Raw genomic sequence first — 21,450 nt, 5'->3', positions numbered from 1 at the left:
TTTGCCTAACGCCTGTATTACGAGTCTTGGAAGAAGTGAGCGGTACAGCCTCTACCGCCAAGACTCCTACCGCATAAAAAAGTCAGTAGTTAAGAGTTTTATGGGCTAACGCTGGAACATAAAGCTCTTAACTATAGTGCTAAAAAGTACACTAACACCCATAAACTACCTATTAACCCCTAAACCGAGGCCCCCCCACATCGCAAACCCTATAATAAAATTATTTAACCCCTAATTTGCCGACCGGACATCGCCGCCACCTACATTATACCTATGAACCCCTAATCTGCTGCCCCTAACATCGCCGACACCTACATTATATTTATTAATCCCTAATCTGCCGCCCCCAATGTCGCTGCCACCTACCTACACTTATTACACTTATTAACCCTTAATCTGCCGACCGGACATCGCCGCCACTATAATGAATGTATTAACCCCTAAACCGCCGCACTCCCGCCTCGCAAACACTATAATAAATTTTATTAACCCCTAATCTGCCCTCCCTAACATCGCTGACACCTACCTACAATTATGAACCCCTAATCTCCCGCCCCCAATGTCGCCGCTACTATAATAAAGTTATTAACCCCTAAACCTAAGTCTAACCCTAACCCTAACACCCCCCTAACTTAAATATAATTTAAATAAAACAAAATAAATTTACTATAATTAAATAAATTAATCCTATTTAAAACTAAATACTTACCTATAAAATAAACCCTAATATGGGTACAATATAACTAATAGTTACATTGTAGCTATTTTAGGATTTATATTTATTTTACAGGCAACTTTGTATTTATTTTAACTAGGTACAATAGCTATTAAATAGTTATTAACTATTTAATAGCTACCTAGTTAAAATAATTTCAAAATTACCTGTAAAATAAATCCTAACCTAAGTTACAAATACACCTAACACTACACTATCAATAAATTAATTAAATAAATTACCTACAATTAGCTAAAATTAAATACAATTAAATAAACTAAACTATAGTACAAAAACAAACAAACACTAAATTACAGAAAATAAAAAAAATTACAAGAAGTTTAAACTAATTACACCTAATCTAAGCCCCCTAATAAAATAAAAAAGCCCCCCAAAATAATAAAATGCCCTACCCTATCCTAAATTACAAAGTAATCAACTCTTTTACCAGCCCTTAAAAGGGCTTTTTGCGGGGCATTGCCCTAAAGTAATCAGCTCTTTTACCTGTAAATAAAAATACTATACCCCCCCAACATTACAACCTACCACCCACATACCCAAACCCCCCTTAAAAAAAAACCTAACACTAACCCCCTGAAGATCTCCCTACCTTGAGTTGTCTTCACCCAGCCGATCCGAATTCTTCATCCAAGCGGGTCAGAAGAGGTCCTCCATCCGGTTGAAGTCTTTTTCCAAGCGGGGCAGAAGAGGTCTTCCATCCGATTGAAGTCTTCATCCAAGCGGCATCTTCTATCTTCATCCATCCGGAGCGGAGCGGCAGCATCCTGAAGACCTCCGACGCGGAACATCCATCCTGGCCGAAGACTTCCCGACGAATGACGGTTCCTTTAAATGACGTCATCCAAGATGGCGTCCCTCGAATTCCGATTGGCTGATAGGATTCTATCAGCCAATCGGAAATAAGGTGGTCCTCCATACGGTAGAAGTCTTCATCCGATCGGGGCAGAAGAGGTCCTCCAGACGGCAGAAGTCTTCATCCAGGCGGCATCTTTTTTTTTTTTTTTTTTTTTTTTAATTTATCCAGGCGGCATCTTTTATCTTCATCCTTCCGGTGCGGAGCGGGTCCATCTTGAAGACATTCGACGCGGAGCATCCTCTTGTTCCGACGGCCAACAACTGAATGAAGGTTCCTTTAAGTGATGTCATCCAAGATGGCGTCCCTTGAATTCCGATTGGCTGATAGAATCCTATCAGCCAATCGGAATTAAGGTAGGAAAAATCCTATTGGCTGATGCAATCAGCCAATCAGATTGAAGTTCAATCCGATTGGCGGATCCAATCAGCCAATAGGATTGACCTCACATTCTATTGGCTGTTCCAATTATTTAATGATGGTGTAGCGTTAGGTGTAATTGTAACTTAGGTTAGGATTTATTTTACAGGTAAATTTGTCTTTATTTTAACTAGGTAGCTATTAAATAGTTAATAACTATTTAATAACTATTGTACCTAGTTAAAATAAATACAAAGTTGCCTGTAAAATAAAAATAAACCCTAAGCTAGCTATAATGTAACTATTAGTTATATTGTAGCTATCTTAGGGTTTATTTTATAGGTAAGTATTTAGTTTTAAATATGAATAATTGAGTTAATAATAGTACATTTATTTAGATTTATTTAAATAATATTTAAGTTAGGGGGGTGTAAGGGTTAGGGTTAGACTTAGGTTTATGGGTTAATAACTTTATTATAGTGGCGGCGACGTTGGCGGCGGCAGATTAGGGGTTAATACATTTAATAGGCTATGTGGGCTATGGCGGTTTAGGGGTTAATACTTGAATAGATTAATGGCTTTGTGGGATATGGCTGTTTAGGGGTTAATAGTTTAAATAGGCATATTGCGTTGTGGGGGGTTGTCGGTCTAGGGGTTAATACATTTTTTATTAGTAGTGAGAGGAGGGATTGTGGATATAGGGGTATACTTGTCGGTCTTATTTTTGGGAGGCGTGTTAGACTGTTTCGGGAGATTTCAAATTATCTTTACTTTTCTTAGGCGCCGGCAGTTTCTAAAGTGCCGTAAGTCACTGGCGACTCCAGAAATCGGAATTTACGCTTATTTCTGGACATCGCTAGTTTATCCAACTTACGCCATTTAGGAAATGCCGGAGCCATATATGTAATACCCCGATGTGTGAGGTGAAATTACAGGCGGCGCAGGTTTCCACGCTTGCGCCGAAACCTGCACCATATATGTGATCTCTGACAGGATCAAACTAACTCGCGTGTTGTTTAAAAGTAAATTGTTTTATTTTCTTAAAACTATAACATAAAAAATAAAAATAATTACAATCATTATTTATTTTACCTAATGGAAGCAACATTTGTTTAAACACTGTGGGGGGTAGTTATCAAGCCGTCAACCTCAAATACGCTGGAATTCCGCAGCGTATTTGTGGCGAGGCTGATTCGCCTTAGTTATCAAGCCCTAGACACCGGCAAAAGTAGAATTTTGTGACATAAACTTCGATCCGCCGGACTCAGTCCGACACAGATCGATTCTTACGTCACTCCAGATGTTCCGCACACAAGTGCGGCACAATCTGACTACTTTTGCTAGTTATCAAATGACTAGCAGGTACGCTCTGCACTTTTCCGGCCCAGCGTACCTGGTTTTCAATCCGCGGCGGATCAGATTGAGATAACATTCTATTGGCTGATCAGAACAGCCAATAGAATGCAATCTCAATCTGATTGGCTGATTCAATAAGCCAATCAGATTTTTCTACCTTAATTCCCGACGAACTAACGACGAATGAAGGCTCCTTTAAGGGACGTCATCCAAGATGGCATCCCTTCAATTCCGATTGGCTGATAGGATTCTATCAGCCAATCGTAATTAAGGTAGAAAAATCTGATTGGCTTATTGAATCAGCCAATCAGATTGAGATTGCATTCTATTGGCTGTTCTGATCAGCCAATAGAATGCAATCTCAATCTGATTGGCTGATTCAATAAGCCAATCAGATTTTTCTACCTTAATTCCGATTGGCTGATAGAATCCTATCAGCCAATTGGAATTGAAGGGATGCCATCTTGGATGACGTCCCTTAAAGGAGCCTTCATTCGTCGTTAGTTCGTCGGGGAAGAAGGATGTTCCGTGTCGGCGGGATGAAGATGGATCCTGAAGCAAGAAGATTGAAGACCCCGCTTGGAAGATGACATCGCCGGGATGGAAGATGATCTTCAGCGCCGCTTGGAAGATGACATCGCCCGGATGGAAGACTTCTTCAGCGCCGCTTGGAGGATCACTTCATCGGATGGAAGACTTCTTCAGCGCCCCTTGGAGGATCACTTCTGGCGCTCCGGATCTCCTCTTCAGTTCCATCGGTGGCTCGGCTGAGTGAAGACGACTCAAGGTAGGATGATCTTCAGGGGATTAGTGTTAGGTTATTTTAAGGGGGGTTTGGGTTAGATTAGGGGTATGTGGGTGGTGGGTTTTAATGTTGGTGGGGGTTGTATTTTTCTTTTACAGGCAAAAGAGCAGTTTTCTTTGGGGCATGCCCCACAAAAGGCCCTTTTAAGGGCTGGTAAGGTAAAAGAGCATTGAACTTTTTTAATGTAGAATAGGGTAGGGAATTTTTTTATTTTGGGGGGCTTTGTTATTTTATTAGGGGGCTTAGATTAGGTGTAATTAGCTTAAAATTGTTGTAATATTTTTTAAATGTTTGTAACTTATGTTTTTTATTTTTTGTAACTTAGCTTTTTTTATTTTTTGTACTTTAGTTAGTTTATGTAATTGTATTTAATTGTAGTTATTTGTAGTTAATTTATTTAATTAATTTAATGATAGTGTAGTGTTAGGTTTAATTGTAACTTAGGTTAGGATTTATTTTACAGGTAAATTTCTCTTTATTTTAGCTAGGTAAGATATTAAATAGTTAATAACTATTTAATAGCTATTGTACCTAGTTAAAATAAATTGAAAGTTACCTATAAAATAAAAATAAATCCTAAGATAGCTACAATATAATTATTATTTATATCGTAGGTATATTAGGGTTTATTTTATAGGTAAGTATTTAGTTTTAAATAGGATTCATTTAGTTAATAATAGAAATATTATTTAGATTTATTTAATTAATATTTAAGTTAGGGGGGGTGTTAGGGTTAGTATTAGACTTAGGTTTAGGGGTTAATAAATTTATTACAGTGGTGGCGGTGTAGGGGGGAGCAGGATAGGGGTTAATAAATGTATTATAGGTGGCGACGGTGTAGGGGGGGCAGATTAGGGGTTAATACATTTAATATAGGTTGCGGCAGGGTCCGGGAGCGGCGGTTTAGTGGTTAAACTATTTATTTAGTTGCGGCGAGGTGCGGGATCAGCAGGATAGGGGTTAATAACTTTATTATAGAGGGCGACGGTATAGGGGGGGCAGGATAGGGGTTACTAGGTATAATGTAGGTTGCGGCGGTGTCCGTGAGCGGCGGTTTAGGGGTTAATAAATTTATAAGTGTTGCTGCGGGGTCTAGGAGCGGCGGTTTAGGGGTTAATACATTTATAATAGTTGCAGCGGGGTCTAGGAGCGGCAGTTTAGGGGTTAGTAACTTTTTTTAGTTGCGGGGGGCTCCGGTATAGGGGGTAGAACAGTGTAGTTTACTGTGAGTGCTTAGTGACAGGCTAGCAATAAAGCTGTCAAAAAGCCGAAGAGCAGTGAGATCGGATGAGTGATAACTCTCACAGTCCGCTGCTCATCGCCCCGTACTTGGTGCGCGGCTTTTTGACAGATTTATTGATAACTTAGGAGTATTTTTTCAGGTCCGCGGCGGCGAAGGTAGGCGAGCTTAGGCGGGCGTATTGGGCTGGTGAAGGCAGGAAAGTTGACACGATGATAACTACCCCCCCTGTATCTTCACAATAATGGCAATAAAAACAATGGTATACAATAATTTGCAATATACAAACAGTAAAAACAAAACTGCTTGCCTGGCCAGACTGCAAACAACTCCTTAACGTGTTTCTGGTTCCCGCCCCTTCAGCAGGTGTGACACACCATGAAACGCGTTGTCTAGTAGTTTTAAAAGCATAATATGTTATATGCTTGAGAGATTAATTAGTTATTTTTCATCCCTATAAACTATGGCACAATGTGCCTAACAGACACAGTACTTACCGGATACTTGTGAGCTGCTGTCATCCTTATCTGGAAGAAAAATGAAAATAATCTATAGAATAATACACAGTCAATGGCTAATGGGGCAGGGTATGTGTCAGATTATCCACTGCTGACAGTGCTTTTATACTGCACATGGCTATCACTCTCTTGAAACCCAAAAATATTCTTTTGTGATTCAGCCAGAGAATACAATTTTAAAAACGTTTCAAATATACTTCTATTATCAAATTTGCTTCGTTCTCATGATATTCTGTGTTGAAGAAATACCTAGGTAGCATCTGCAGCACTACATAGCAGGAAATAGTGCTGCCATCTAGTGCTCTTGCAAATGGATAACATTCTAGCAAAACTGCTGCCATATAGTGCTCCAGACACGTGCACGCTCCTGAGCTTACGTCCCTGCTTTTCATCAAAAGATACCAAGAGAATTAAGATTATTGATAAAAGAAGTAAATTAGAAAGTTGTTTAAAATTGCTGCTCTATCTGAATCATCAAAGGAAAATGTTGTGTTTTTCATCTTCCCTTAAAGGCCTTTTTGAACAAGCAAGGACGTTTTACAGCTTATGTTCACTCTCAGTTGAGTGCGTCTATCACTTTTCTTTTTGGCGTTTAAAGCGATACACAAATGCCACAAAAACTTTTATTTTTCTTATGAAAAAACTGCAAAGTCTTCAATTCAAATTTAGTTTGTTTGTTATTAGTTTAGTCAGATTGTGCTTGTCTATAATTGTGACGTAGATGGAGAACAGATCACATAAGTAATTAATGCAAAAATCCAGCTAATTCCAAAGAGTTCATAATTGTTTTCCTATCTATTTATCTATCTATCTATCTATATACCTTTACTAGTGGCTAAAATGTAATCATCACCCAAGAATCTGAAGCCTTACACCAGTTGTTTTGTTAGGATATTGAGGTAGAAGTCCACATTGGCTATGCTTAAAATCTATAAACATTGTTCATCAACACAAATACCAAGTTTAGGGAATAAGAAAGAAGGAAGAAGCAGGCAGACTCAAGGGACTCACAAAATAAAGACAAGAGGGGGATCCGGACAAAACCTTCTCAAGTACTAACCTAACTCTTAGGGGTAGATTTATTATGCTGCGGATGCGCCTGTTCCTGCGCCAACAATCAGGCTCGCCGGAAACAAAAGTTAAGAAGCAGCGGTCATAAGACCGCTGCTCCTAAATCATCTGCCACCTCTGAGGTGACGGACAGCAATCATCCCGATTGGATACGATCTGGATGATTGACATCCCCTGCTAGCGGCCGATTGGCTGCGAATGTTTAGGGGCGGTATTGCACAAGCATTTCACCAGAAATGCTTGTGCAATGATTGTCAGCATTTAGCGATGTCGGGCGGACATGTTCGCCACAGTGAATCATGTCTGTACGACATTTCATTAATCTACCCCTTAATGTTCTATGTCTACTATAGGGAGACATTTAACCAGCAACATACAGAATTAAGTACCAATAGTTGTAAACATCATTTTATATACCTGTAATAAAAAATAGGCAGCAACATTTTAAAATGATATCAAGTCCTCCTTATGCCAAAGGATAAGTACCTTGTCTGATGTCAAACAAATACAGGAGAATTGCATTAAAAACAAGTGCATAATAAAAAGGCAATGCTATGGCATTTTTTAAATAAGCAGTAGATTTTCTTCTGACAAATTTCAAAATTGACTTCAGTTTGCCAACTCCTGTATCATGTGACAGCCATCAGCCAATGATAGACTCATTTACACTGTGAACTCTTGCACGTGAGCTGGTGCCTCAAAAAGTGTGTATAAAAAAAGATTGTGCACAATCCGATAATGGAAGTAAATTGCAAAGTCTCTTGAAACTGCTGCTCTATCTGAATCATGAAAGTTTAACTTTGACTTTAGTGTCCCTTTAAATATTTCATCATGCACCTGCAACAACACCTTACCTTTATCAACACTTGTAAAAGAGAAAAAGATAGAAGCGCACAACAGAGAGTACGATTCAAGTGAAGTTTTATTACAATTGATCACACGCAACACATAATGTTGCACTTATGGCAAATGTTGGTGTGGAGATGGTAATACAGAATCCCAACAAACGGCCTCGGTATCCACTCGGCGTCCGGACTGCCTGCTGCAGACACCGCTCTGCCGTACACACAGGGAGATGATCAGTTGTCCTTACACTCCTCAACGTGTTTACCCCGAACACCGGTCGGGCTTTTTTTTTTTCAAGAGGTAACTCAAAGACTTTTGATTTTTAGCGCCTTTTCCGGCTTATTTGGAATGTTCTAATCACGGACCTGACTCGTAATGACTCATCAGGTGGGCGTGACCTATTTCTTGTTAGTGCACTTGTTAAAAAAGATACTAAAACGTAACACCTATATGATACATATAAAAGCAACATAATTAATATATAACAATTCAGTTAAAACAATTCATATATATACATTATTACAAACACCTCGTTCCAACATTTAAAAAAACAATTAATATATAGTTTGGCTCATTTCTTAAAAATACATTTTGCGGTATGCTTGGTTCTCATATAACCTTTAAGGAGCCCTTCGGATTCACCAAAATTTCAGATTACTAAACCGTAACACATATATGTGATGCATATAGAAGGAGCACAATTCCTATATAACAGTTCATGTAAAACAATTTAAATACAATAAAACAATTCATATAGACACATTATAACAAGCACCCCGTTCCAACATTTGGAAAACAATTGATGTTGGAACGAGGTGTTTGTAATAATGTATATATAGAAATTGTTTTATCTGAATTGTTATATATGAATTATGTTGCTTTTATATGAATCATATAGGTGTTACGTTTTAGTATCTTTTTTTAACTTTTAGTATCTTTTTTTAACAAGTGCACTAACAAGAAATAGGTTACGCCCACCTGATGAGTCATTACGAGTCAGGTCCGTGATTGGGACACTACAAATAAGCCGGAAAAAGCGCTAAAAATGAAAAGTCTTTGAGTTACCTCTTGAAAAAGCCCGACCGGAGTTGGGGGGAAACGCGCTGAGGAGTGTAAGGACAGCTGATCATCTCCCTGTGTGTACGGCAGCAGACAGTCCGGACGCCGAGTGGATACCGAGGCTGTTTGTTGGGATTCTGTATTACCATCTCCACACCAACATTTGCCACGGAGAACATCAGAGTGATCCTTACATGAAAGTGCCTATTTTTAACCTTAAGCTAGTAAGTGCAACATTGTGTGTTGCATGTGATCAATTGTAATAAAACTTCACTTGAATCATACTCTCTGTTGTGCGCTTCTATCTTTTTCTCTTTTACAAGAGTTCTACATACGGAGCCAAAGCAAGGATTACTTGGCTTGACAGGAGCGGCACCGGAGGCAGTCAGTCCCCCAATAGGATCAATTTGAACAGCGAATTTTAAATGGGCATACATTTCTGGAGACAAGTCAGATTCCATAAATAAGGTGACATTCACCCAATTGTGCATACTGTTTTGTGGACAAAGCACTGTGTGTTTTTTTAACACACCGTTTTTTTATTGATGGTTTGTTTGCGTATCCTGTGATTTTGCATCTTATTTCACCGGTATACACTACTGTATTTTTATTCTTTTTGATCATTTAAAGCGCAACTGTATTAATTTGAATATTTGTGCATTTGTATATATTGTTTATCTATTCACCCCAAAATAGCGGTTCTAGGAGGAAATTAATTTTTAACCTCTATCCTAAGGTTTTCTAATATTCTAATATTCTACTAATGAGATGAGATATTTTATATTTTTTATCTAGTATCCTATATTATCTATCTAGTATTTTAGGTGTGCTTCAACATTTAATACATATACTAAAATTTAATAGGAGCATCAGGTCAAGCGCAATATCATTTTCTAGTGTTCTTTTTACCTTTATCAACAGATGACTTCTCAGCCACCTCAGCTGCAGCTTTATTTTCTTCTGGTTTGGTGACCACCATGGATGTGAGCGGGGTAACGAAATTGTATTTCAAGGAGAGAGCCAAGGTTTGGTTTTTAAGGAGCTCCTTGTGTTCACCTGTAGCCAAAACCCTGGGAGAGAACAAACATGGACGCTATTATTTGACTTAGCCGTTAAAATAAATGAGAGCTCAAATAACGTGATTTGCATCATTCATTGTCATGAAAACCTTATGATTTCAGGTGTGACGGTTTAACTTTTTCTCTTTGTGCTAATTATTATTATTTTTTTCTCCATTTCCCTGTACATTTTCCTTAAAAAAAATAGACCTCTTATCATAAATAGTTTGTAAGTTTCCTTTGAGCAAATCTTATTGCACATATTATAAGACCTAGTGCATCACGTCATTAAGATGTTAGCACAGAGGAGTGATATAACAATGTCTTCAACTCTAAAAAGAACTGAGGTCAATCAGAGGTGACACTCTGGTATATCTTAAGACATATTTCTCCTGTTAAGTGTAGTCAGTCCACGGGTCATCCATTACTTATGGGATTATATCTCCTCCCTAACAGGAAGTGCAAGAGGATCACCCAAGCAGAGCTGCTATATAGCTCCTCCCCTCTACGTCATACCCAGTCATTCTCTTGCACCTAACTAATAGATAGGACGTGTGAGAGGACTGTGGTTATTAAAATTAGTTTTTATATCTTCAATCAAAAGTTTGTTATTTTAAACAGCACCGGAGTGTGTTGTTTTTCCTCAGGCAGCATTAGAAGAAGAATCTACCTGAGTTTATGTATGATCTTAGCGGTCGTAACTAAGATCCATTTGCTGTTCTCGGCCATTCTGAGGAGTGAGGTAACTTCAGAACAGGGGACAGCGGGCAGGGTTCACCTGCAAGGAGGTATGTTGCAGTATATTATTTTCTAGGAATGGAATTGACTAAGAAAATACTGCTAATACCCATATAATGTAAGTGCAGCCTTAAATGCAGTAGTAGCGACTGGTATCAGGCTGATATGTATGTATGTTACACTGAGGTATTTCTGGGGAATGGAACTTCACTAAGAAAATACTGTATACATTTAACTTATATTTGAGCCCCCACTGCAGTGAAAGCGACTAGCAGCAGGCTTATTAGTATCATTTCATAATTTTATTTAAAACGGTTTTCTGGCATGTTAATCGTTTTTCTCTGAGGTACTTGGTGATAAAATTTTTGGGCATTATTTTTCCACATGGCTGTCGTTTATTTATGAATAAATTCAGTTTACTGAGCTTCCCCACTGTTATAATATGAGTGGGAGGGGCCTATTTTGGCACTTTCTTGCGCAGTAAGAATTCACTCACAGTCTTCCTATTCCTTCCTCCATGATCCAGGACGTCTCTACAGAGCCCAGGGGTCTCCAAAACTAGTTTTGAGGGAGGTAATCACTCACAGCAGACCTGTGAGACTGTGCTTTTGACTGTGATACAACGTTTTATATCTGTTGTCCGTTTTTTGGGTATTAAGGGGTTAATCATCCATTTGCTGGTGGGTGCAATCCTTTGCTAACTTAATGCATTTACTGTGAAAATTTGGTTGCTATAACTAATTTGGTTCATTGTTATTTCAACTGTGACAGTTTTTTGTGCTTCTTAAAGGCACAGTAACGTTTTTTATATTGCTTGTAAATTTATTTCAAAAGTATTTTCCAAGCTTGCTAGTTTCATTGCTAGTCTGTTAAACATGTCTGACACAGAGGAAACTCTTTGTGCAATATGTTCAAAGGCCAATGTGGAGCCCAATAGAAATTTGTGTACTAATTGCATTGATGCTACTTTAAATAAAAGTGTACATGTAAAGAAAATTTCACCAGACAACGAGGGGGAAGTTATGCCGACTAATTCTCCTCACGTGTCAGTACCTTCATCTCCCGCTCGGGAGGTGCGTGATATTGTGGCGCCAAGTACATCAGGGCGGCCCATACAAATCACTTTGCAAGACATGGCTAATGTTATGACTGAAGTATTATCTAAATTGCCAGAAATTAGGGGTAAACGCGACCACTCTGGGGTGAGAACAGAGTGCGCTGATAATATTAGAGCCATGTCTGATACTGCGTCACAATATGCAGAACATGAGGACGGAGAGCTTCATTCTGTGGGTGACGGATCTGATCCAAGTAAACTGGACTCAGACATTTCAAATTTTAAATTTAAGCTTGAGAACCTCCGTGTATTGTTAGGGGAGGTATTAGCGGCTCTGAATGATTGTAACACGGTTGCAATTCCAGAGAAAATGTGTAGGCTGGATAAATATTTTGCGGTACCGACGTGTACTGACGTTTTTCCTATTCCTAAAAGGCTTACAGAAATTATTAACAAGGAGTGGGATAGACCTGGTGTGCCCTTTTCTCCCCCTCCTATATTTAGAAAAATGTTTCCAATATACGCCACCACACGGGACTTATGGCAGACGGTCCCTAAGGTGGAAGGAGCAGTTTCTACTCTGGCTAAACGCACCACTATCCCGGTGGAGGATAGCTGTGCTTTTTCAGATCCAATGGATAAAAAGTTAGAGGGTTACCTTAAGAAAATGTATGTTCAACAAGGTTTTATATTACAACCCCTTGCATGCATTGCGCCTGTCACGGCTGCGGCGGCATTCTGGTTTGAGTCTCTGGAAGAGACCATTAACTCAGTTACATTGGATGAGATTACAGACAAGCTTAGAGTACTTAAGCTAGCCAATTCATTTATTTCCGATGCCGTAGTACATTTAATTAAACTTACGGCTAAGAATTCAGGATTCGCCATTCAGGCGCGCAGAGCGCTGTGGCTTAAATCTTGGTCAGCCGATGTGACATCTAAATCTAAATTGCTTAACATACCTTTCAAAGGGCAGACATTGTTCGGGCCCGGTTTGAAAGAAATTATCGCTGACATTACTGGAGGTAAGGGTCATGCCCTGCCTCAAGACAGAGCCAAACCAAGGGCTAGACAGTCTAATTTTCGTGCCTTTCGTAACTTCAAGGCAGGAGCAGCATCAACTTCCTCAGCCCCAAAGCAGGAAGGAACTGTTGCTCGCTGCAGACAGGGCTGGAAACCTAACCAGTCCTGGAACAAGGGCAAGCAGGCCAGAAAACCTGCTGCTGCCCCTAAGACAGCATGAAGTGAGGGCCCCCGATCCGGAAACGGATCTAGTGGGGGGCAGACTTTCGCTCTTCGCCCAGGCTTGGACAAGAGATGTCCAGGATCCCTGGGCGTTAGAGATCATATCTCAGGGATACCTTCTGGACTTCAAAGCTTCTCCTCCAAAAGGGAGATTTCATCTTTCAAGGCTGTCAGCAAACCAGCTAAAGAGAGAAGCGTTTCTATGCTGTGTACAAGACCTTTTACTAATGGGAGTGATCCATCCAGTTCCGCGGTCAAAACACGGACAGGGGTTTTACTCAAATCTGTTTGTGGTTCCCAAAAAAGAGGGAACCTTCAGACCAATTTTGGACTTAAAGATCCTAAACAAGTTCCTAAGAGTTCCATCGTTCAAAATGGAAACTATTCGGACAATCTTACCTATGATCCAAAGGGGTCAATACATGACCACAGTGGATTTAAAGGATGCCTACCTTCACATACCGATTCACAAGGATCATTATCGGTACCTAAGGTTTGCCTTCCTAGACAGGCATTACCAATTTGTAGCTCTTCCCTTCGGGTTAGCCACGGCTCCAAGAATCTTTACAAAGGTTCTGGGCTCTCTTCTGGCGGTACTAAGACCGCGAGGAATTTCGGTAGCTCCATACCTAGACAACATTCTGATACAAGCGTCAAGTTTCCAGACTGCCAAGTCTCATACAGAGTTAGTTCTGGCATTTCTAAGGTCGCATGGGTGGAAGGTGAACGTAGAAAAGAGTTCTCTGTTGCCACTCACAAGAGTTCCCTTCTTGGGGACTCTTATAGATTCTGTAGAAATGAAAATTTACCTGACAGAAGACAGGTTAACAAAACTTCTAAATGCTTGCCGTGTCCTTCATTCCATTCAACACCCTTCAGTGGCTCAATGCATGGAGGTAATCGGCTTAATGGTAGCGGCAATGGACATAGTACCTTTTGCACGCCTGCATCTCAGACCACTACAATTGTGCATGCTAAGTCAGTGGAATGGGGATTACTCAGATTTGTCCCCTATGCTGAATCTGGATCAAGAGACCAGAGATTCTCTTCTATGGTGGCTTTCTCGGCCACATCTGTCCAGGGGGATGCCCTTCAGCAGGCCAGACTGGACAATTGTAACAACAGACGCCAGCCTACTAGGTTGGGGCGCTGTCTGGAATTCCCTGAAGGCTCAGGGATCATGGACTCAGGAGGAGAGTCTCCTTCCAATAAACATTCTGGAATTGAGAGCAGTTCTCAATGCTCTTCTGGCTTGGCCTCAGCTAGCAACTCTGAGGTTCATCAGGTTCCAGTCGGACAACATCACGACTGTGGCTTACATCAACCATCAGGGAGGGACAAGGAGTTCCCTAGCGATGATGGAAGTCTCAAAGATAATTCGCTGGGCAGAGTCTCACTCTTGCCACCTGTCAGCGATCCACATCCCAGGCGTGGAGAACTGGGAGGCGGATTTCCTAAGTCGCCAGACTTTTCATCCGGGGGAGTGGGAACTTCACCCGGAGATTTTTGCACAACTGCTTCGGCGTTGGGGCAAACCAGATCTGGATCTCATGGCGTCTCGCCAGAACGCCAAGCTTCCTTGTTACGGATCAAGATCCAGGGATCCGGAAGCGGTTCTGATAGATGCTGTGACAGCACCCTGGGTCTTCAACATGGCTTATGTGTTTCCACCCTTCCCGATACTTCCTCGTTTGATTGCCAGGATCAAACAGGAGAGAGCATCGGTGATTCTAATAGCGCCTGCGTGGCCACGCAGGACCTGGTATGCAGTTCTAGTGGACATGTCGTCCTGTCCACCATGGTCTCTGCCTCTGAGACAGGACCTTCTGGTTCAGGGTCCTTTCAAACATCCAAATCTAATTTCTCTGAGGCTGACTGCTTGGAGATTGAACGCTTGATTCTATCAAAGCGTGGATTCTCGGAGTCAGTGATTGATACCTTGATACAGGCTAAGAAACCTGTTACCAGGAAAATTTACCATAAAATATGGCGTAAATACTTACATTGGTGCGAATCAAAGAGTTACTCATGGAGTAAGGTCAGGATTCCTAGGATATTGTCTTTTCTACAAGAAGGCTTAGAAAAGGGTTTATCTGCTAGTTCGTTAAAGGGACAGATCTCAGCTCTGTCCATTCTTTTGCACAAGCGTCTGTCAGAAGTTCCAGACGTTCAGGCTTTTTGTCAGGCTTTGGCCAGGATTAAGCCTGTGTTTAAAACTGTTGCTCCGCCATGGAGCTTAAACTTAGTTCTTAACGTTTTGCAGGGTGTTCCGTTTGAACCCCTTCATTCCATTGATATCAAGCTGTTATCTTGGAAAGTTCTGTTTTTAATGGCTATTTCCTCGGCTCGAAGAGTCTCTGAGTTATCAGCCTTACATTGTGATTCCCCTTATCTGATTTTTCATTCAGACAAGGTAGTTCTGCGTACTAAACCTGGGTTCTTACCTAAGGTAGTCACTAACAAGAATATCAATCAAGAGATTGTTGTTCCTTCATTGTGCCCTAATCCTTCCTCAAAGAAGGAAAGACTTATGCACAATCTGGACGTTGTCCGGGCCCTGAAATTCTATTTACAGGCAACTAAAGATTTTCGACAAACTTCTTTCCTGTTTGTCGTTTATTCGGGACAGAGGAGAGGTCAAAAGGCTTCGGCTACCTCTCTCTCTTTTTGGCTTCGTAGCATAATACGTTTAGCCTATGAGACTGCTGGACAGCAGCCTCCTGAAAGAATTACAGCTCATTCTACCAGAGCTGTGGCTTCCACTTGGGCCTTTAAAAATGAGGCCTCTGTTGAACAGATTTGCAAGGCTGCAACTTGGTCTTCACTTCACACCTTTTCAAAATTTTACAAATTTGACACTTTTGCTTCTTCGGAGGCTGTTTTTGGGAGAAAGGTTCTTCAGGCAGTGGTTCCTTCCGTGTAAAGGTCCTGCCTGTCCCTCCCGTCATCCGTGTACTTTTAGCTTTGGTATTGGTATCCCATAAGTAATGGATGACCCGTGGACTGACTACACTTAACAGGAGAAAACATAATTTATGCTTACCTGATAAATTCCTTTCTCCTGTAGTGTAGTCAGTCCACGGCCCGCCCTGTTTTTACGGCAGGTCTAAATTTTAAATTAAACTCCAGTTACCACTGCACCCTATAGTTTCTCCTTTCTCGTTTGGTTTTGGTCGAATGACTGGGTATGACGTAGAGGGGAGGAGCTATATAGCAGCTCTGCTTGGGTGATCCTCTTGCACTTCCTGTTAGGGAGGAGATATAATCCCATAAGTAATGGATGACCCGTGGACTGACTACACTACAGGAGAAAGGAATTTATCAGGTAAGCATAAATTATGTTTTTTATCACAATTATGTTATTGGGTGACTAAATATAACAGACATGTCATATTTGGTATCTAAATAATCTTTATGATGTTATAAGGGGATTGCTTATATGGGTGTAGATACTAGGATATACATAACAAAAAATTATGAGTTATCCTATAACTTCAGCCAGGGTTTGCAATGTGTTTAATGGCCTGCCTTAAATAGGGGTGGCTGCTTTCCTTGCCCACTCTGGAAGGGGCCCAGTGAGAAACCTGACCTCATGAAAAAATATATTTAACTGTGATTTCAACAACATAATTTTGTCATGCTAAATGGGAAACTGCGGAAAAGTGTGTCTGACCAATTTCCATTCCATTTCCTTCCTTAGAAGCAGAGGCTATTCTGGTAAAGTTATAGGTTCTGTGATTTTCTCCTTTTTATTTTAAAACTGTTTTGCTGTGTGTCATTGTTTGCTAACTCCTTTTTTTATATAAATGCACTGTGACTTATATTCATAATAAATGTTCTTGTATTACATTTTGCATTTGTCTAATATTTGAACCATGTTACTGGAGAGACTGGTAATAATATAACTATGTTTTTTAGATGGATTTTTGCTAAATTGTGTTTTGGGATTTTTTTAATATACTAGTCAGTTTTTTTTCTTCAGGATTTCCCATATAATAATCTTAAAGTGGTGGCAGCAGAGATAGTTTAGTGTGCGTGGCATTAAATGGGAGTTTGGGCATTTTTTATAGGTTTAGCACAGACTAGGGAGTGTTCATTAACCCCTGCACCCACTGAACTAAGTCACACGCTTGCCTGGAGTGGCTAGACTGTGACAAACTGCTGGTCTGTCAACCCTTTCTGTGCCAAACTGGTGACTGTTGCCGGGTACATCACATTCATTAACACAGATTCCTCAAATAGCTCCATCCTAGGAACAGGGTTAATATCCCAACTTTTCAACCCACTTGTGTCCGGAGATATCACTTGTAAAGATTACCAGCCCATACTCATATCTACTTAAAGGAATAGTCTAGTTAATATTAAATGTTGATGATTCAGATAGAACAGCATTTTTATGTAACTTTATAATTTACTCCTATTATATTTTTTTCTTCATTCTCTTTCTATCTTTAATTGAAAAAACAAGAATGTAAGCAGAGGAGCTGGCCCATTTTTGGTTTAGCACCTGGGTAGCACTTTCTGATTAGTGTCTAAATGTAGCCACCAATTAGCAAGCGCTACCCAGGTGCTGAACCAAAAATGGGCCAGCTCCTAAGCTTACATTCAAATAAAGATAGCAAGAGAACAAATAAAAATTGATAATAGGAGTAGGATTAGAAAGTTGCTTAAAATTGCTGCTCTATCTGAATCATGAAAGTTTAATTTTGACTATTCCTTTAAGAAGGGGGCTACACATTCTGCAGTACATTTTCTGATTGGCTGTGCTGGAAAGCCAGATGTACAAAACACAGAATTTTGGTGACAATGGAACTAAACTGCTTCAACAATCAGGCAGGTGTCCCTAGGCAAACAAACCACTTCCTAGCATGTGTAGAAATGTACCTATTAAACCTCTGTTTGGTTAAGCTAGGTGCTAAATTGCAAAAGGCCATAAAATATGGAATACAAAGTGAATCACAGGATCAGCCAGGCAGGTGCCCACCTTAAGGCTCCCTAGGCAGCTGCCTGGTTTACTTAAATTCTTGTTTGTTACATAGTCATAATACAGAGGGGGATTTAGTTTATTTGTAACTTACTGTTTTTCCATTATCTGTTGGATTGTCAGATAAGCCCAGAGACGTTCAATATATTCTCCAAAAATGTACCCCTGCTGCTCTGTGACAAGACCACTCGTATTAAAAGTAAGATGATCTTGTGTCTAGAATAGGAACAAAAATATAAGGGTTAGATTACAAGTGGAAATCAATAGGGCTTTGGAGCTCAAATTACTTGTTAAAAGTAAGATTTTAGCTCTACAGTGAAAGTCTAGGGTGCGCTAATATATGCATGTTGGATATCACGGATGTGCTAAATTCCTCACATAATAAACTTCTATGGGGGCATACTGAAAAACTTATAGCCAGCTGTCGCTCAAGCACTAAGCCAAAGGTACGTTAAACCTCCGCTTAGGTAATGCATTCTTAGCATACTATGGTTTTGTATTGAAATAAAAATTATAAACACTGTAAACATATATATATATATATATATATATATGTATATTCCAAAAAAGACAGCACTCACTGGTCTTGAGAAAATAAAATGTAAGTTTTAATGATCAAAGGGTTAAAAGTAGGGAATAGGCATGACGTTTCGATGCCGTACTGGCATCTTTATCAAATGTTCCAAATGTAGAAAGTGGTGCTCCAGAGAAGGCTCATCAGCTATGTGATGCCCCAAGGAAATTGTGAGAGAACTGGCTGTACTGCCACAATTTATAGCAGCTCCTATTTGTGATTGGAAGTCGTTGCACTACAAGGTGTGCGTGGTGGATGCCTCTGTTTGCAGCGCAAAGAGGATTTGTAACACAGCTGCAACTACTTCCAATCACAAATAGGAGCTGCTATAAATTGTGGCAGTACAGCCAGTTCTCTCACAATTTCCTTGGGGCATCACATAGCTGATGAGCCTTCTCTGCAGCACCACTTTCTACATTTGGGACATTTGATAAAGATGCCAGTACGGCATTGAAACGTCACGCCTATTCCCTACTTTTAACCCTTTGCTTATTAAAATGTCAATTTTATTTTTTCAAGACCAGTGAGTGCTGTCTTTTTTGGAATTTCTGGATATTTGCCCTGATATATATATATATATATATATATATATATATACACATACCAACATATGTATACACACATACATGCTAGACATGTGCATTTCGTTTCATTCCGAATCGAAATTCGGACAAATTGGTCAAATTCGGAGCTTTGAATCAATTAGAATTTCCGAATTAACCTGAATGCATTTGTAACAAATAAATCCAAATTAGTTTGGATTTATTTGTTACATTTGAATGCCCATGGACTAATCACAATTACACTAGTATTGTATAGTATATTAGGTTATATCACTCTGCTAGCTCTGTGCAGGGCACATTATATAGCTGGTACCTGTGAGGTTGGTACTTAGGTGGGATGTGCATAAACACATATACATAACAATATATACATACACACAGTATAGACACACATACATAAACACACACACATACAAATACACACAGTATACACACACATACACACATATATATATACACACATACATAACAATATATACATACACACAGTATAGACACACATACATAAACACACACATAAAAATATATACATACACACAGTATACACACACATACATATATAAACCCACATACATAAACACACATACATAACAATATATACATACACACAGTATACACACACATACATAAACACACATACACACATATATATACACACACATACATAAACACACATACACACAGTATACACACACATACATAAACACACATACACACAGTATACACACACATACATAAACACACATACACACATATATACACACACATACATAAACACACATACACACATATATACACACACATACATAAACACACATACACACATATATATACACACATACATAAACACACATACACACAGTATACACACACATACATAAACACACATACACACAGTATACACACACATACATAAACACACATACACACATATATACACACACATACATAAACACACATACACACATATATACACACACATACATAAACACACATACACACATACACACATATACATACACAAATACATACACCTTTGATTCTTTCCCAGTCCAGCACCTGATGATAAACCAAATGCCTTTAAATTACTGTTAAAACACCTACTGTATTTCAATATTAAACATTTATTTTGTAATTAATATGTTTAAATGTAAGTGAAATATATTATTTTCAGATCATTTTGATGTATTTTGTATATATTCAAGTCTTTTTTCTACACTTTATTGCGTTGCGTTCAAACACATTTAACTCAACATCTGTAAACCCAAAACATTCCCATCATGATTCAGACAGAACATACAATTTTAAACAACTTTGCAATTTACTTCTATTATCAGTTTTTCTCCATTCTCTTGGTATTTATTGAAGTGGCAGCAATGCACTACTGGGAGCTAGCTGAACAGATCTGTAAGACAATCACAAGAGGCAGCCACCAATCAGCAGCTAGCTCCCAGCTCCTGTGCCTTTCTAGATATCTTTTTAACAAAGGATACCAAGAAAATGAAGCAAATTAGATAATAGAAGTAAATTGGATAGTTGTTTAAATTTGTATGCTCTGTCTGAATCCTGAAAGATTTTTTTGGAGTTTCATGTCCCTTTAATACCGCTCCCGACACTGTGCATTAAAACTTTAGGGTGCGCTTAATAAATATCAACCATGTTAAGATTCTCTAGTAAATCTTTTTTTTATTATCTACTTATACCTCATTGTGAGCTATTTTTAGAGCAATGTGGAGCAAAGGATAATGCACCTGATGCTATTGATTGCGCTCCACTTGTAATCTAGTCTGTTATGATACAACACCATGTACACAATACAAAAAATAAACATTTTTCTACCCCTTTGGCACTTATTTCCGAGGTGAGGGAAGTCAGATCATTGCTGGAGATCTTTCCAGCCACCACAATTTCTGAACCCCCAAAATAGTGCTCGAAGGAGTTCCTGGTGAGATTGGAAACTGCATTTTCTGGGTATTGCACTTGTACCCCTTTCAGTAAAGGCTGTGCCACCTCGTTATAGAAGCCCTGCAGAGAAGCACAATCAGCATTACATGGGCAGGATCCTAGATAATATGCTACATAAGCTCTCATCCCTGCTAGGGCCACAGTGTACTAATGACAATGACATGTTTATGTACTCAGTCCCTGCTAGGGTCACAGTGTACTAATGACAATGACATGTTTATGGGCTCAGTTCCTGCTAGGGTCACAGTGTACTAATGACAATGACATGTTTATGTGCTCAGTCCCTGCTAGGGTCACAGTGTACTAATGGCAATGGCATGTTTATGTGCTCAGTCCCTGCTAGGGTCACAGTGTACTAATGACAATGACATGTTTATGTGCTCAGTCCCTGCTAGGGTCACAGTGTACTAATGGCAATGACA

At 39.5% G+C, this 21,450-nt stretch overlaps 1 protein-coding gene across 2 annotated transcripts in view; it reads right to left on the bottom strand.

The window, feature by feature from the left end:
• The window catches only part of LOC128666545 (inter-alpha-trypsin inhibitor heavy chain H3), a 218,486-nt gene that overhangs the window by 103,467 nt on the left and 93,569 nt on the right, over window positions 1–21,450 (bottom strand). For both annotated transcript variants that reach the window (XM_053721209.1, XM_053721210.1), the window contains exons 12-15: window positions 20,903–21,088; window positions 18,021–18,142; window positions 9,754–9,914; window positions 5,848–5,877 (exon numbers count right to left, since the gene is read on the bottom strand). In XM_053721209.1, the coding sequence (XP_053577184.1) occupies window positions 5,848–5,877; window positions 9,754–9,914; window positions 18,021–18,142; window positions 20,903–21,088 (499 nt within the window). The remainder of the gene's footprint in view (window positions 1–5,847; window positions 5,878–9,753; window positions 9,915–18,020; window positions 18,143–20,902; window positions 21,089–21,450) is intronic.

Source organism: Bombina bombina, chromosome 7 (assembly GCF_027579735.1).
Source record: "Bombina bombina isolate aBomBom1 chromosome 7, aBomBom1.pri, whole genome shotgun sequence".
In the NCBI taxonomy this organism is placed as follows: domain Eukaryota; kingdom Metazoa; phylum Chordata; class Amphibia; order Anura; family Bombinatoridae; genus Bombina; species Bombina bombina.
The sequence above is the reverse complement of the archived record's forward strand: the minus strand, read 5'-3'. Positions and strand labels throughout refer to the sequence as shown.